Below are 14,364 nucleotides of genomic sequence, written 5' to 3'. Positions count from 1 at the left end.
TTAGAAATTGTTTGCGTTAATTCAAGGCTTAGCTTAAGCATAAAATTTACTTCTGTTAACTCCACCTTCCACTGGCCTCTGTGAGCAAGACCAAACCTGGGTGGTGGCTAGTGGTGGTGACGTCTATTCCCTGCAACTGCACGCAATACACACACACATGCCTAAACACATACATGTCTACTCACGCACACGCCTACCTATACACAAACATGCCTACACACGCACGCCTTCCTATACACAAACATGCCTACACACGCACGCACACACACACTTGTGAATCTTGATTGCGAAAAACATAATTTGAATTCAAGACTTAAAAAATTCAAATTAAAAGAAAAATTATTTTACTTTATTTGTGTCCTTGAACGTGGCGCCTTCGGGGTTTTTTTTTTTCTTTTGTTATGCCCTCTAATCACCTGTGAACCTTAGAGAGTTTTTCTTTCTTTTTGTGCCTTTTGGTAGTCAAGGTTGGCACCCTCTCAGGGGATCCAGGCTGTCCCTGACTGCTTGTCGATCTTTACGATTTCAAATCCTCTCCAACGAAATTGAACGCTCTCTTTCTCATCTTACCATGTAAGCTCCAGTGATAAATGGTCCGCATGCATGTTAGTATCCAGTATTTTGTGCTCATAGCTCAATGAGAAAAATTTCCTGAGACAATTTAGAACTGAAGAGGAAAAAAACGTTTTTGGTTTTGTTTCAGTGAGACAAAATTCGCCATCCCTAGCAAAGTGCTGCCTTACAAAAAAAAAGTTTTGATTTTAATGTAGTGTTACAGAATTTGCCGCCCCTAGCAAAGTGCCGCTCAGAGCGAGTGCCCTTTTTGTCCCTCCTACGCTATGCCACTGCAGCACCCCCTCTGAGCTGCCACATTTTCACGGAATGGAGGGGTGACTGCTTGCAGAGGTTTTACTATATTGGTGTTCCTTGTAATGAGATTTCACCATGTATTGAAATATTTTTTAAGACGTATTGGGAGTTTTTATTCCTTTTCATGCAATTTACCTCACAAGCAGGGCCGGATTTGGAAGTGTGGAGTCCCCAGGGCAACGAAAGAGTGGAGGCCCCTAATCAGCATTAGAAAAGATCATCATATTTTCGAAAATATCAGATACTTTGATATATATCCGAATATTTTGAGTATACGTATATATCCGATATTTTCGACCCGTGAAAGTTAGGATATTTTGTAAAAATTTTATTGTGGGGGGCCCCTTTGTTGTGGGGGCCCCGGGGCAGTAGCCCCGCCTGCCCTCCCCTAAATCCGGCCCTGCTCACAAGAATTAAAGTCGGCACTAAGCTAAACAAGTGAACTAGGATTGATGGATGAACAAACAAACTGTCATTTTGTTCCAGAATTTGTAAAATTCCCTATATTAGTTTCAAATTTGGATTGTGACCTTTCTTGTAAAAAAAATTTAGCCGTTTCTTTTGTCTTATGGTTGCTCCTGACTTTTTTTTCTGGGAAAATCTGTATACATTTTCTAGTCGACGAAAAACAAAATGGAAACACATCGCAGAAAATGTTCCAGATGAAAATTCTTTTAGTTGGCAATAAATAGAAGTGTTTCTTTGTTGAAATTTTTGCAAAACTGTCTGTTTATCAAGACATTAATGTTCTAAAAATATGTTTTTATTTTCAATTAATAACTTTCATATACAGTACAACCTCCATGTCTCAAATCTCTTGGGGCGAAAAAAAATTCAAGGCATTGAGTTTTCGAGTAATCAAGGTTAGATCCAGCCATAAGGGCTGGATTCGGGAAGGGTGGATGGGTTTGAGAGTTCACCTTGTACTTTAACTGATGTACTTGAATCTCTTTATAAACTGCACATTAGAATTCTTTTAATGTTAACTAATTACATTTTTGTGTATCTATAGGCAATATTTATGGTTTGATGAAAAGGGGAAAAAATGTAAAGTTGCAGCACCTCAGTACATTGATTGTGTTATGACATTCACTCAGAGGACCTTATATGATGAAACAATTTTTCCTACTAAATTTGGTAAGTACATATGACTCATGATGAAATACATATTTAGTATTCATTAGAAAAATTTCATTAAAAAATTCTGATCTCAAAATGTACTTTTTAAATCAGTGCAGTGGTTTTTCATTATGATGGTCAAAATTAACAGAATTTCTTTCAGATTGAGATCGATTAACTCAAATGTTCATTTCAAAGAATGTTTTCTAACTTTTAGTTAGTTAACTGCTGAATGATTGCTTTTTGTAACTATCTTTCACTTTCAGTAATACTTCTGAATTAAAAAGTAAAATGTTTACACATTGTAAGACGAAATAATAATTAAAGTGAGTTTAACCTTTTAATCCCATGAAAGTTGAAGAAGTTTATGACCATACTTTGTAATTATGACCATGAACATTACTGTTACAATATTAGAATATAAAATCTTATATATTTCAGTGCATTTTCAAATTATCATAAACACAAATTATTTGTGTGTTAGAAACATGATTAAAACCAGGCACCAAGGGATGTGATATTTTAAGCGAGTCTGATGATTAATAGAAAGAAAACGCAAAAACTTGATGTTCAAATGCAGTAATTAAGTAAATTTGCATTTTGAAAATGCTAAAACAAAATTAATAGTTTATATATTAATCTCATGCAAAAGATTTTCATGCATTCTCTTTTAATGAGTGTGATTGCAATCACAACAGAAATCCAGAAATGAGTTTAAAAAAAAGTACATTGGGTGAAGTTCTAATGGAAATAAAATTAAAGTAGTAAATCCAAAAAAAAAAAAAAAAGATTTGGCCCTACCTGCATCAAGATTACAAAAAGAAGCTAGTTTAGTGCATACCCAATTTTTGTTGGATCCGAAATTATATGATTTAAATAAAATTGTTCAAATGAATAATTATAATAATGATTCTATTCAACTGTTTTTTTGAAAAATTTGTATTAAAGTCCTCATTTAAAAGCAATCTTTCCAAAATGTTGTAATAAGTATTTATAATAAATTTTAATGTTTTTAAATTACAAAATTAAAAAAAAATAATCAAAATATTACACTGGCCTCACTGTGAGAAGGGGCGGTCTGCCCCAGGTGTCACCCGTCTGGGGGTTGACACACAAAGTGGAATTGCAAGTTTCTAAAAAATAAGAAGCTAAAATGCATTTTTAAGACTACATATTTTAAAAGTTTTTGGGGAAATCCTCCGGAACCCCCTCTCTTCCACCCCACATCATGGGGTGAATCTTATACTCCGAATTAGATTCATATTTTTGGTCATATTGTTTGTACATAGACTGAAAAATTGTATGAATTGCATGCTTACATAGAATATTAAGATCTTTTTTTTTTTTTTTTTTGCGTTTGTGGGGGGGGGGGGGGGTGACACCACAAATTTCTGCCCCTGGGTGTCACCCAAGCTAGGTACGCCACTGATTATTAAAACCTAGTTATACACATTGTATTATAAGTAATTTTAGATGAGAAAATGTGTTCCATATTGAGAACCTTACAAACCTTCTTGTTAAGTATGAAATTATTTTGAAGTTTAATGTATATTGATATAATGTAGTGTTAGACACAGACATTGAGTTTGCATTGCATTATGCTAAAATATTCAACTGCAGTAGAATTTTCACAATATTCTATATTTTATTGGTACATTTTCCTATCTTTTTGTTATCTACAGTTAATTGTATTAGAAATTCAAATCATTTGTGTACTGTATTAGTATTTGCATTCTCATGAATAACATCTACTTTCATTGCTTAAAATTGAATTTGTTAAACCCATTAAATGTTTTTTTTAAATGTATGATCTTTACAATCATTACATGATTCAGAAAGCTACCAAACTCGCCAAAAAAGACACGGAAAATCGCCATAATGTAGAGTTCGTTGTATCTCGAAAACCCTATTGTAATTGCTTGTTTGAATGAGCGCGTTTCAGCTTAAATACAATTTTATCTTCTGAAAGATTTCCTAAAAATTATGTTATGAAACTTGATCAAATTTCTTTCTGTTCCTGTACCAAAATTTGAATGGAGTAGAAAAAACGAGATGATATTTAAATTAAGAAGAAATTTTAATATTGGAATATTTAGCTCTGTAAGCATTAGTTTGAATATTTAATTTGAAGTTAATCTACTATTGTCTAAAATTCATTCAAGATTTGAACTGGAAACAATGAAATTTATAATTAAATGCTTTGTAGGATTTTACGATGGAAAAAACATGAGTATTAAATGTCCATGAATATTAATGAAACAGAAAGGAATCATTTTTTAGTTTTCGATTTCCTGCTCAGTTTGCATGCTCTGCATTAAATGTCTGTCCTACATATTTTTATGCTGCACTTTGCTGTAGCCATACGACAGAACCCTCTCTTTCATGTAAGCTTTCTGATGAATCCTTTAATTATTTTAAAAGCTGATTTCACCATTTAGACATTGTCTAACAATATGCCTATATTTGGATAGTTTTACAGTAACACTAAAAAGTTTTTTTTTTTAACCAGTCATTGGCAGAGACAAGAAGCTAGCATGAACAGCTTTAAAATTTAAAGAAAAAGCAACAAGCATGAGCTAAAATACATAATAACTTGATTTTTTATAATCACTCTGTAGAGTATCAGTCTTTGTGAAAAAAAAAACGTGGAAAACGCAGTTAATTTTTTCTTGAACACTCTGTCGCCCCTCTTGTTCATCTATCTCATTTTGCAATCTTTTCCTGCAAACTGTTAAGTTCATCACCAAGTTGTATTCATTTTTTTAATAGTACAACTTTAGAAGTCATCCAATTATTTTTTTATTCCCCCTTCTCTCTCTCTCTCTCTCTTTTTTACATGAACACTTTTTTTCTTTCACTCTTTTGGCTTTTATAACTTTTTTTTCCCCGAGTTATTAAAATTTGGCACGTTTGACAACTTATTCGTTAATTGCTGAAGAAGAAATGTTTTTATATTTTTGCAAAAAAAAAAGTAATAAAAGCAACGAAGTTCTAAATCCTAAGGGGGACTGTTTCAGCCCCCATATGGGCGCCTATGGCTGCAGACCTTGTTTTGAGCTTGTTAATCTGGAATAATCATTAACAGAACTTAAGTAGATGATTGTAGCTGAGATTACCTTCAAACTGATGGCTAAAATTAATTTAGTGCACCAACAAGAGTTCGCAAGCAATGCTGTAGTTCAATCTTGGTTTCAATGAGAGGACATCTGCATATAGCTTTTTATTGACTATTCCAGATTCATGAATCCATAACAAGGAACAAAACTGCAGTCTCTGAATGTCATAAGCGTGCGGTCAGTATTTTGCATGTAATTCTACCTTAGGCCTGGCTTATTAGGTGGTAACTTACTGCTTATGTTCTTGATTGTTCATTTACTGGCATAAAGTAGCTCTTCAATTTCCTTCTAAAATTCTGCTTTTTTTTCAGACAATGCATATGAAAGTTATCAATCTGCTTTGTATAAATTTTTACCAAGTTCTTATACACACAGATGTGTTATTTTTTCAAATTATTTACATTTGTTAGTTTTTAAAAAAATCTAAGTAACTTTATGTAGAATAAAAGCACTATTTACTTGAATTTATAAGAAAAATATTAACATTTCTTTACTGATAATTGATTATATTAACACAATTTATTTGATTTAAAATATTTTAATTGACATTTTCCAACCGGTAACTTGCTTTTTATTGCAAAACTCTAATTGACATTTATACTTATAGTAAAATATTCACTACATTGCTGCTGAATGAGAAGTCTGGTCTGAACATGATTGAATGTGGCTCCCTCACTCATCATTATTAAAAAATAAATTTTCTAAACATACATGCTTTTATTTTAGTTATATGATAGATGAATATGTTAATGTCAAAATTAATGCCACATTGTTTGTTGGCAATGATTACTTTAATAAGCAACTCTTTGTTTCCTCACATTCCTTTAATTTTCAATGCAACTAAATTTTCTCAGAAGGACTTTGTATGGTATTTGAGATGAAAAATGAACTTTTTGCATTTTGGAAGATGTGTGTCCCTTATTATAAAATGCAATAAATTACTAAAGTTTTTTTTTTTTTTTTTTTTTTTTTGCAACACTTCTCTTGAGGAAATTTATTACCAAAATGAAGTTAGTGACTGAAGTTAATGAAATATGATATATCTAGCTTCAAATTCTTCTAAGAACAGTAATTGTAAATGAAATTGCAGTATTCTTATGCTGAGAGAACCATTAAAACTAGTCCAAAGTCTAAAATTCGGGATGGGATTCTTGAAGGAACTTCTCAGGTCCCCTCCTCTAAAATAATCCTTGTGGGAGATTCATCAAAACCTTTTGGGACTGAGTTTGTATTCTAATTTGATCAGTGTTGCAAATATTGCAGCTTCCTTTATGTTGCTCAAACTGCCTACTTGATAATACATGAACAAATATTTATATATATTGTTCAAATGGCTATATATATGATCCTTAGCTAATTGGTATCATTTGACAAAGTGGTTAAAGCATTGGCTTGCCTCCAAAGAGATGACAGAATCAAAACACCTTGTTAATACAGTAGAATACCTTTATGACGCCGACCTATGAAAAACAATTCTCTATAAAATACACACCTTGTAACTAAACTAACACTAAGCTTTTCAGTTAAAAAAGAACTTTTCTTTGCCTTGCAAACAAAGTTTTCATCTTCCCATCTTAAATCCAAGGTTTTAGATAATAAGTATTCACAAAAAAAAGCTCCAGATTGGGCTAGAAAATGGAGCTGTTATGTAAACCATGAAACTAACCAAAGTATGGGATAATAACTTTTGTTTGATTACTAAACATATTTATTTGTGAATAATAAGATGTATATTAAGTTATATAATTTGAGCTTTAATTCTCATTGGAGTAAAAACTTATTCTAATGTGCAAATATATCCAAGTATTCTGAATATTATTTTCTGAATTTGTGAAATGATGTGTATAAGGTCAAAACCTATGTAACTCAAAACTTCTAGTACTAAGGTGTGTGTTATGATAGTCTTCTACTGCATATCGATTCTTCAAGATGCAGTATCTACCATACACTCTACATGGTAAAACAACGTTTGGAGTTGTTGATATCATTAGTGAAAAACTGGCTCAAATACCACTTTTCCTTCTGTCACAATTTTAAGACTGTTCTTAGCTTTTGTTGGCAGATCTGTGGGCGTCAAATTCAACTTTTTAAAATGCAGTATTGCATATATTTCTGTAGATGAAATAAAAGGTAGGAGTGTTATATGAGAAAAATTATTGCTATGTTTTTCCCTTTCTTTATGTAACCATATATCCTCATTTATGAAAAGAGATTAATAATATTTCAAAATTACACAGTGTGTTTGTGTACATTTTTGAGAAACTTTATTTTCATACTCATTTGTAGGTTAGCATTTTAAATTTATTCTGTGTATTCTCTTTGAACTTTTAATGATTAACTTTAACTGTGTAATCACAAGAACATTTTGTCAAAAATGATAGTCTGTTGGATAGGATTTCATATTTGGGTGATAACATCACTGTTTTCCAGAGCCGCAGACTGGGAGAAAAAGAAAATAATTCCGAAATATATATTATCTTTCCTAAGTCTGCACCAGTTTTCCCATTGTTTTAAATTGTGTTTGATCCATTGCAGTTGTTTGTCGCACTCAGTCCGACATTAAAATTTGCCATTGCGATCCTATGTTGGTCAGTGTCTGACACATGTTCAAATTACTGTATAATTTTCGCACTTAATATGGCATATCTAAACATGATCCTAGGATACTTGCAAGATTTATAATGCTCCCTGGTTACATTTTATATTCTTGGATTTACTAAAAGAGGTTTTTTATGGATCTGTGAGGGTAATAATATAAAACATATCTCTATTTTTCAGCATGATGTTTATCCTATTTCCATGGAGAAAAACATTCTAATTTGCTTTTTTTCCCCTTAATTCTTAGTCATGTTTACTGCAGCTTTAGCCCATCCTGTTTCTTTTCTTTTTCTTTCTTTTTTTTTTTTTTTTTTTTTTTGTTTGTTTGTTTCTTTTTTTATGTTGTTGCTGTGTACAGAATTTCAGAAAGCACACAAGACTTGTAATAAAAACAATTTCAGAGTTTTTTGAGTCAATTCTAATTTCCTACAGAATGTAGGTTTTAATTTATTTTTTATACCTTATTGGTACTCTTCATAGATTATATGGGTAAATTTTAGAGTTTTTTTTTTAATGTTTGTGATTTGGTCGAGATTATTGAGTGTAGTGTATGGAAGTATCTCATTTTTGAATATGGTAACACTCTTTTTTTTATCTTTGGGATGTTTCACTTTTTCTTCCATCTGCAAATATATCTTAAAAACAAAAAGCATTATAAACAATAGCCTAAGTCAGTGACATACATGGGGGTTCGCAGAAGTATCTCTCATCAGGGGCACAATAGCAAAAGAGCCTATTTGCCAAGATTGTTTAGAAAAGTTTTTGATTTTTAAGCAAAATTCTTTAGTTGTATTTTTGTCCTCGTGATGGCTCTCCCTCTAATGTACATGACAAGTAAAGTTTTACTTTTTATGTTTGTTTTAATTTTCTAATCATAATAGAATCTCTGTTACGTTTTAGTTTTTCTCTCTAAGTTCTTTTTTCTCCCTTTTTTTAGTAACTATGTAAGTTATGTTTATTGTAAACATATTCTTCAGGTGTTTTTACACTAAATTTTCAATATTTGAACAAAAAGTGCATTGTTGTAAATAGAACTGATATATGTGCGGTTCAAGAATAAACAATATTGTTTCATGATGAATTACTAGTGATATTGTTTTATGGAATTTTTATGAAATGAAGCAGGAAGGAGGGAGGGGGCATTCTTTAAGTTTGCCAAGGACACTAGACACCATACATATGCTACTGACATAAATAGATGTACATGTGTAATATGTTAATTTTTAAGAATAGAAATGACTGTTTGAAATGTTCATTAATAAGCCATAAATTGTATTATTTTTGATATTATTTTAAATTTTCCTTTTTTTATTAAATTTTCCTTTTTTTATTTTTCAGATCGGGATTTTCCTAGTTCATTTGAGTCTATTGTGAAAAAGATACAAAGGCTACTGTTTCACGTCATGGCTCACATTTATCATGTTCATTTTAAAGAGATTTTGTTGCTAAATATGCATGCTCACCTAAATGCCCTGTTCTCACATTTTACCCTCTTTAATGAGCGCTTTAAAATTGTGGATGAGAAAGAGACAGAAATATTGGGAGACCTTGCTGTTGCTCTCAAACTGTATGGAGAAAGTACTAGTGTGGATGCTAGTACTGAATCAGAGGACAAAAATAAACCAAGTACATCAGCAGCAGGTGATGCTGCTGCAACTGCTGTGATAGATGATGACAATGCTGAAGAATCAATCAAAGACTGCAATGTTTCAAGGAGTAAGGATAACACAAAGAGGCCTCCAGCATATTCGCAGTCATCACAGTCAATTGCCTCCTCAATCTCCTTGGCCTTACATTCCCGGTCCAGTTCTGGAAGCCACTCTAGCTCCGGTTCTTGTGCTATGGACTCTGCTTTATATTCCCATGGCACTCCACCGGCACCTAATTTTGGTTCCTCACCCCTCAAGTTCTAATAGAATCCTATGTTTTACACCCTGGCCATCCACTAATATTTGCACACCTATAAGAAGACATGAAAGTTGAGGAAAGTCTGAAAGCCTGCAAATGAGCTGCATAGCATATGTCTTGCCATAATTGTTCTTAAATTATTAAATGCATCAACATATTTCATTATTTTTCAGTTTTCATACACTGTAGTATGTATGAAACTTTTATGCATTATTACTTGGTTATCTCTTGCTACCTGATTGCATGATCTCAAAAATATTTATTTTCATGAAGTCATTTGATAAAAATTCATGTTACTAACTAAACAAAGCACATATATTTTGTTTGTTGTTTTTTTTCCTATACTAAAATTTGCTTGCCTGCAGTCTTTCCTCTGTGCCAATAACAAATGATGTCATCTTAAATTTGTGCAGCTAGGTTATATCACAAATTGGTATTTCTTCTTAGCAAGTCTTCAAATATATATATATAGATATATATATATGGATATATATATATATATATATATATATATATATATATATATATATATATATATATATATATATATATATATTAAATGTGATAATTTAGGAAAATTAGAAAATGATAAAAGCTTCAAAAGGCAAATGGTAGTCATTTTTGTGAACTATGTAACCCTTGGCTACAAGATAAATTATGTGAATAACATTTTTGTACTTAATTTAAACAAATTGTGCTAATGTATCAAAATATGCTTATTGATTGAGAGGGTTATTTATATGGATTGAGCGTTTTTGTGTGCTATACTTCCAAACCATGTGATTATTTCAAGTGCAATAGGTATTCACATAATTTATAAAATTTCAAGTTGTACACAAGTGTTATATATGTTAAACGTTGGTACAATTATGTAAAATATTTTTGAGAGTTTAGTTCATTGTATGGAATATGTTCTATGCAATGAGTGTGAGTGACAATCATTGCTTTGTAGATAGACAAATAAGGTATTTTCCATCAGAACTTTCAGATAAGTGCAGTTATGATGAATAAAAGTAAAACATTCAAGATAATTCATGTAACAAACTCTATTAATATTTTATTTAAAAATTTCAATATATTCCTCTCAAATTGCCAAACCGAAATAGTTTTGCTCTTAGAGTACTGCATTAATTTGTGCAGTTTCTGCTTGAAAAGAAATATGTAAAAATCGTTTTGAGTTCTTAAATTCGATTAAATATGAGTGCCTATAAAAAAATTATCGTTAAGTAACTATTTAATGGCTGAAAAAGTTCTATTTTTAATTTGCCACATGTGAATTTCATAACATAATTAGTGCAGTTTCTTGAGTCTTCAGTGGGAGAGTGAAGTAGAAAATTGTACATTTCTTCAAATGTGCCTTCAAGTGTGTATGATAAAAATGCACAAATTTCGACAATTCAAATTATGCTAGATGAAAATCTAACCTATGCTTTTCAAACTCCATGTGAAGCATTTGAGTATGTTGTGAATCAACTCATTGTTAAATCGTACATAATGAGCAACCAGTGTTCAAAAGTCTAATATGATAAAAACTTAAATTAGTACTCGTTTGCTATGTTAAGTGCAGTGCCAGGGTGAAAAATGCTGTTCTTCCATGAATTGATTCTATGTACGAAGTTTTAACTATTATGCTAATTTTTTGTTGCATCAAGCAAGAAATAGCTCTTCAGAGTATTTTTGCAACACTAAAAGAGTAAAAGTTAGAATGTGCACACTAATGACCTAATTAATTTTTTGACACTTCCATTTTGTATGAATAAGTTATTTCACTGTTCTCCTAATTAACCCAAAATAAAATTCAAAATTCAGTTAAATTTCAAAATTATTCAATAACATTATATTGGACTTTTGAACAGTTCTGACAGCGTGTTAAGTACAGTAGCTAATATGAATACCTTATTATACAAATTGGAAATAAGTGTATGTAATACTGCAATTAACCCATAAACTTTGCAATAATTTTTTCATTTTCCCTCAAAAGTGGAAACTGTACATGTTTATTCAACTGAAGAAAATGTTTTATCCATCTCTGTATGGATGGCTGGGGTGGTATACTGTATGGATATTTTCTATGTGGATACAGCAGTTGTGATAGAATCCATTGCTATAACGTTGGCCTTTTGACAAAACAGCATGGACATATTGTAGCATGTATGAGAGTTTCATGAGTCTGTGATCATTGTGCATAGAACTAATATTTCTAGAAATTCTTTCGTTTTTTTCTATGCCTTGAGTGTTTTCTGCTGTTCTCTGTAAGTAAAAGAAAGAGTAAAAAGGGAATTATATTTCTTGGACTGATTTACTTTTTATGTACTGAAAATGTCGGAAACTATTACAGTATTGCTTAGATTACAAACTTTGCAGGCTTGAAAATTATTCTTAGTTTCCTGAAACTGTTTCATTAGAAAACTGGTCTATGTCAAGAAAGTACAGTAATTCAACAATAGACAAATTACTTTCCTGTGGAAGAAAATTTCCTCACTTATTTATGCTTTTATGGGCATGTGCACATATTTTTCTGCAAATGAGGCGAAATAATTGCCTACTTGTGATGTGTGTGAACTAATATAAAATGTAATTATATCTTTGTTTTCTGTAACATGTATTTTATTTTTGAAAAATGGTGGCTAGTTTTTTCAGTCACATTCCCTTTGTTTTCTCAAATGAGACATTGGCTTTGGTAGCTTTATATATTATGATTTTAGGTTTCTCCCACCTACATTTGTTATTAAACTTACAGATATCAAATCCACTAAACTGGAGTCTGATCTATTAGATTATATTATGGCTTTTTTTTAAATTCGTTTTCTCATGCACATAATATTTAAACGTCTAATTTAACAGTTTACAAAATCAGTATGGAAGAAAATTATACCGATGAAAGAAACATGGTTATGCATTTACCTAAAACTAATTAGTTTAACATTGTAAAAAAGAATCTATAGCATATTTTTTTCTAATCGATTCAAAACAGTAACATTATTGATTGTTAAAACTTTAGGAGATTTTTGTTATGAAATCCATAGTTTTCTACAGCTAGTTAAGTCGGAATTTTTTCCTGAATGCATGATCTGTATCAAAGTTTAATATTTTTTATTCTTTCATGAAATGCCTCTTTGAAATACACTTGAAGTAATTTTTATACAGTTAATTCATATTGAATATGTATTTTTGTATTTTATTAAATGTATAATTTTCTATTACAAAATATTATCACTTTGTTTGACTGTCCAATATGACTTTGATTTCATATTAGACCTTACTAATAGTTCATGTAAAATTTGTTTACATTTAATTTTTTATGTATTAATAAATGCATATTTGATTAAGTGGGCAATTGTGATACTAGTGTACTTTTGTGTAAAGAAACCAGCAAAGAACTAATTTTAAATATTTTTTTTTTACTAAATTAATTTCAATTTGAATAATTTGACTAAAAAGTTGGTTTCTTTGCTATTTTATGGTATTCAACTGATCATGAGCTGTAACTACTTCCAAGTCAATACCTCATTTGTAGGTTTCTAGATAACTGTATTTTGATCTACTGTTGTAACCTATATGGTCTCATAATGTATACTTGACCAAAAATTCAAGTGTTATCATGTTTGAGGAGAAAAAGAAAAATGAGGTTTCTGTACAAAACCAAGATATCAGCTGGCAAATGGATGGTTGTTAGAGATTGTGCACATAATTCTAGTTTGTTGAGGGACTCAACTATGTTGCACAATCTGCACGTGTACAGTCCTGTAACTCTATGAAAGATACTAGTCAGAAAAGAGAAATAAAACTAGCATGTTAGCTGTAGCAAAATGTCTCTTTATTTCATTGTTTGTCTTTATTTTTTTAACTCAATTCATATTTATGCCAAAATAACGAAACCAATTTGCTTTTTCTTAATTTTCATTTTAATATTCTTAAAATTTTAAATTAAATTGTAGTTAAGTTCTCTGTTGTTCCAGTTGGGAGAGGATCACTGACAGGTGGTGTAGTTTTTCCTTCAGTACCAGTTGTGACATTTTCCATTGTTATTCCTGCCACAGTGCTTAAACTTTTTGTTGTTAAGTCATGACATGGAGTTTTTTCTGTAGAAGATAAAACTGTGTCATCTTTTTTTGTATTAATACTACTATTAGATTCTTCCTTTGTTGTCCCTATTGGTTCTGTACTGGTATCTGTTTTTGTTGTCAAAAGTGTAGTTAATAGTGCAGGAATAGAACTTCCTCCAGCAAGTTTCGTTGACAATGTTTCCTCTTTTTTTCCAGTAGTGAGAATGCTTTCTGGTGCAACTGTTGTTAAAGGTTTTGTCGATCCCTGCTCTGTTGATAGTAGCACTTGATTTGTTGTAACTAGTGAATCCGCTGAGCTAATTCCTGCTATGGAAGTGGGATTAGGTGCTTTTGAACTGAATGGGATCCCTGTTGACTGCTTTTCAGTGTTGAGAGTTGTGCTGGGATGAGATGTAGTTTCATTGTCTTCACCATCAGTGTTCTTACGGCGAAACTGAATAGACGCATTACTGCTGTTTGAAGATAATCCTGTTTTAAATAGAATATGTTAATTAAAATTTAATAAAAACATTTTTTACCGTTTTTATGAAAAGACTGTTTGCTTAGTGTTAATAATTTTTTTATGCTTTTGCGTGAAGCGATTTGTTAGAATGTATTCCCAGGGTCTCTTGTAATGAGACTACGAGGAAATATAAACTGCAATCTGTGTCCCTCTCAACTCAATTTCTAGAAATAGAAACTAATTT

At 31.2% G+C, this 14,364-nt stretch overlaps 2 protein-coding genes across 5 annotated transcripts in view; one reads left to right on the top strand and one right to left on the bottom strand.

Moving 5' to 3' along the window:
• The window catches only part of LOC129219327 (MOB kinase activator-like 2), a 456,395-nt gene extending 442,983 nt beyond the window's left edge, over window positions 1–13,412 (top strand). For all 4 annotated transcript variants that reach the window (XM_054853683.1, XM_054853680.1, XM_054853682.1 and 1 more), the window contains exons 4-5: window positions 1,883–2,007; window positions 9,042–13,412. In XM_054853683.1, the coding sequence (XP_054709658.1) occupies window positions 1,883–2,007; window positions 9,042–9,616 (700 nt within the window). In that variant the 3' untranslated portion in view covers window positions 9,617–13,412. The remainder of the gene's footprint in view (window positions 1–1,882; window positions 2,008–9,041) is intronic.
• A 3-nt stretch (window positions 13,413–13,415) lies between these two features.
• The window catches only part of LOC129219085 (SCO-spondin-like), a 47,226-nt gene continuing 46,277 nt past the window's right edge, over window positions 13,416–14,364 (bottom strand). Inside the window, exon 10 of the mRNA XM_054853404.1 lies at window positions 13,416–14,146. Coding sequence (XP_054709379.1) covers window positions 13,539–14,146 — 608 coding nt within the window. The 3' untranslated portion in view covers window positions 13,416–13,538. The remainder of the gene's footprint in view (window positions 14,147–14,364) is intronic.

The sequence above is a fragment of the Uloborus diversus genome, chromosome 3, assembly GCF_026930045.1.
Source record: "Uloborus diversus isolate 005 chromosome 3, Udiv.v.3.1, whole genome shotgun sequence".
Taxonomy (NCBI): Eukaryota; Metazoa; Arthropoda; class Arachnida; order Araneae; family Uloboridae; genus Uloborus; species Uloborus diversus.
The sequence above is the reverse complement of the archived record's forward strand: the minus strand, read 5'-3'. Positions and strand labels throughout refer to the sequence as shown.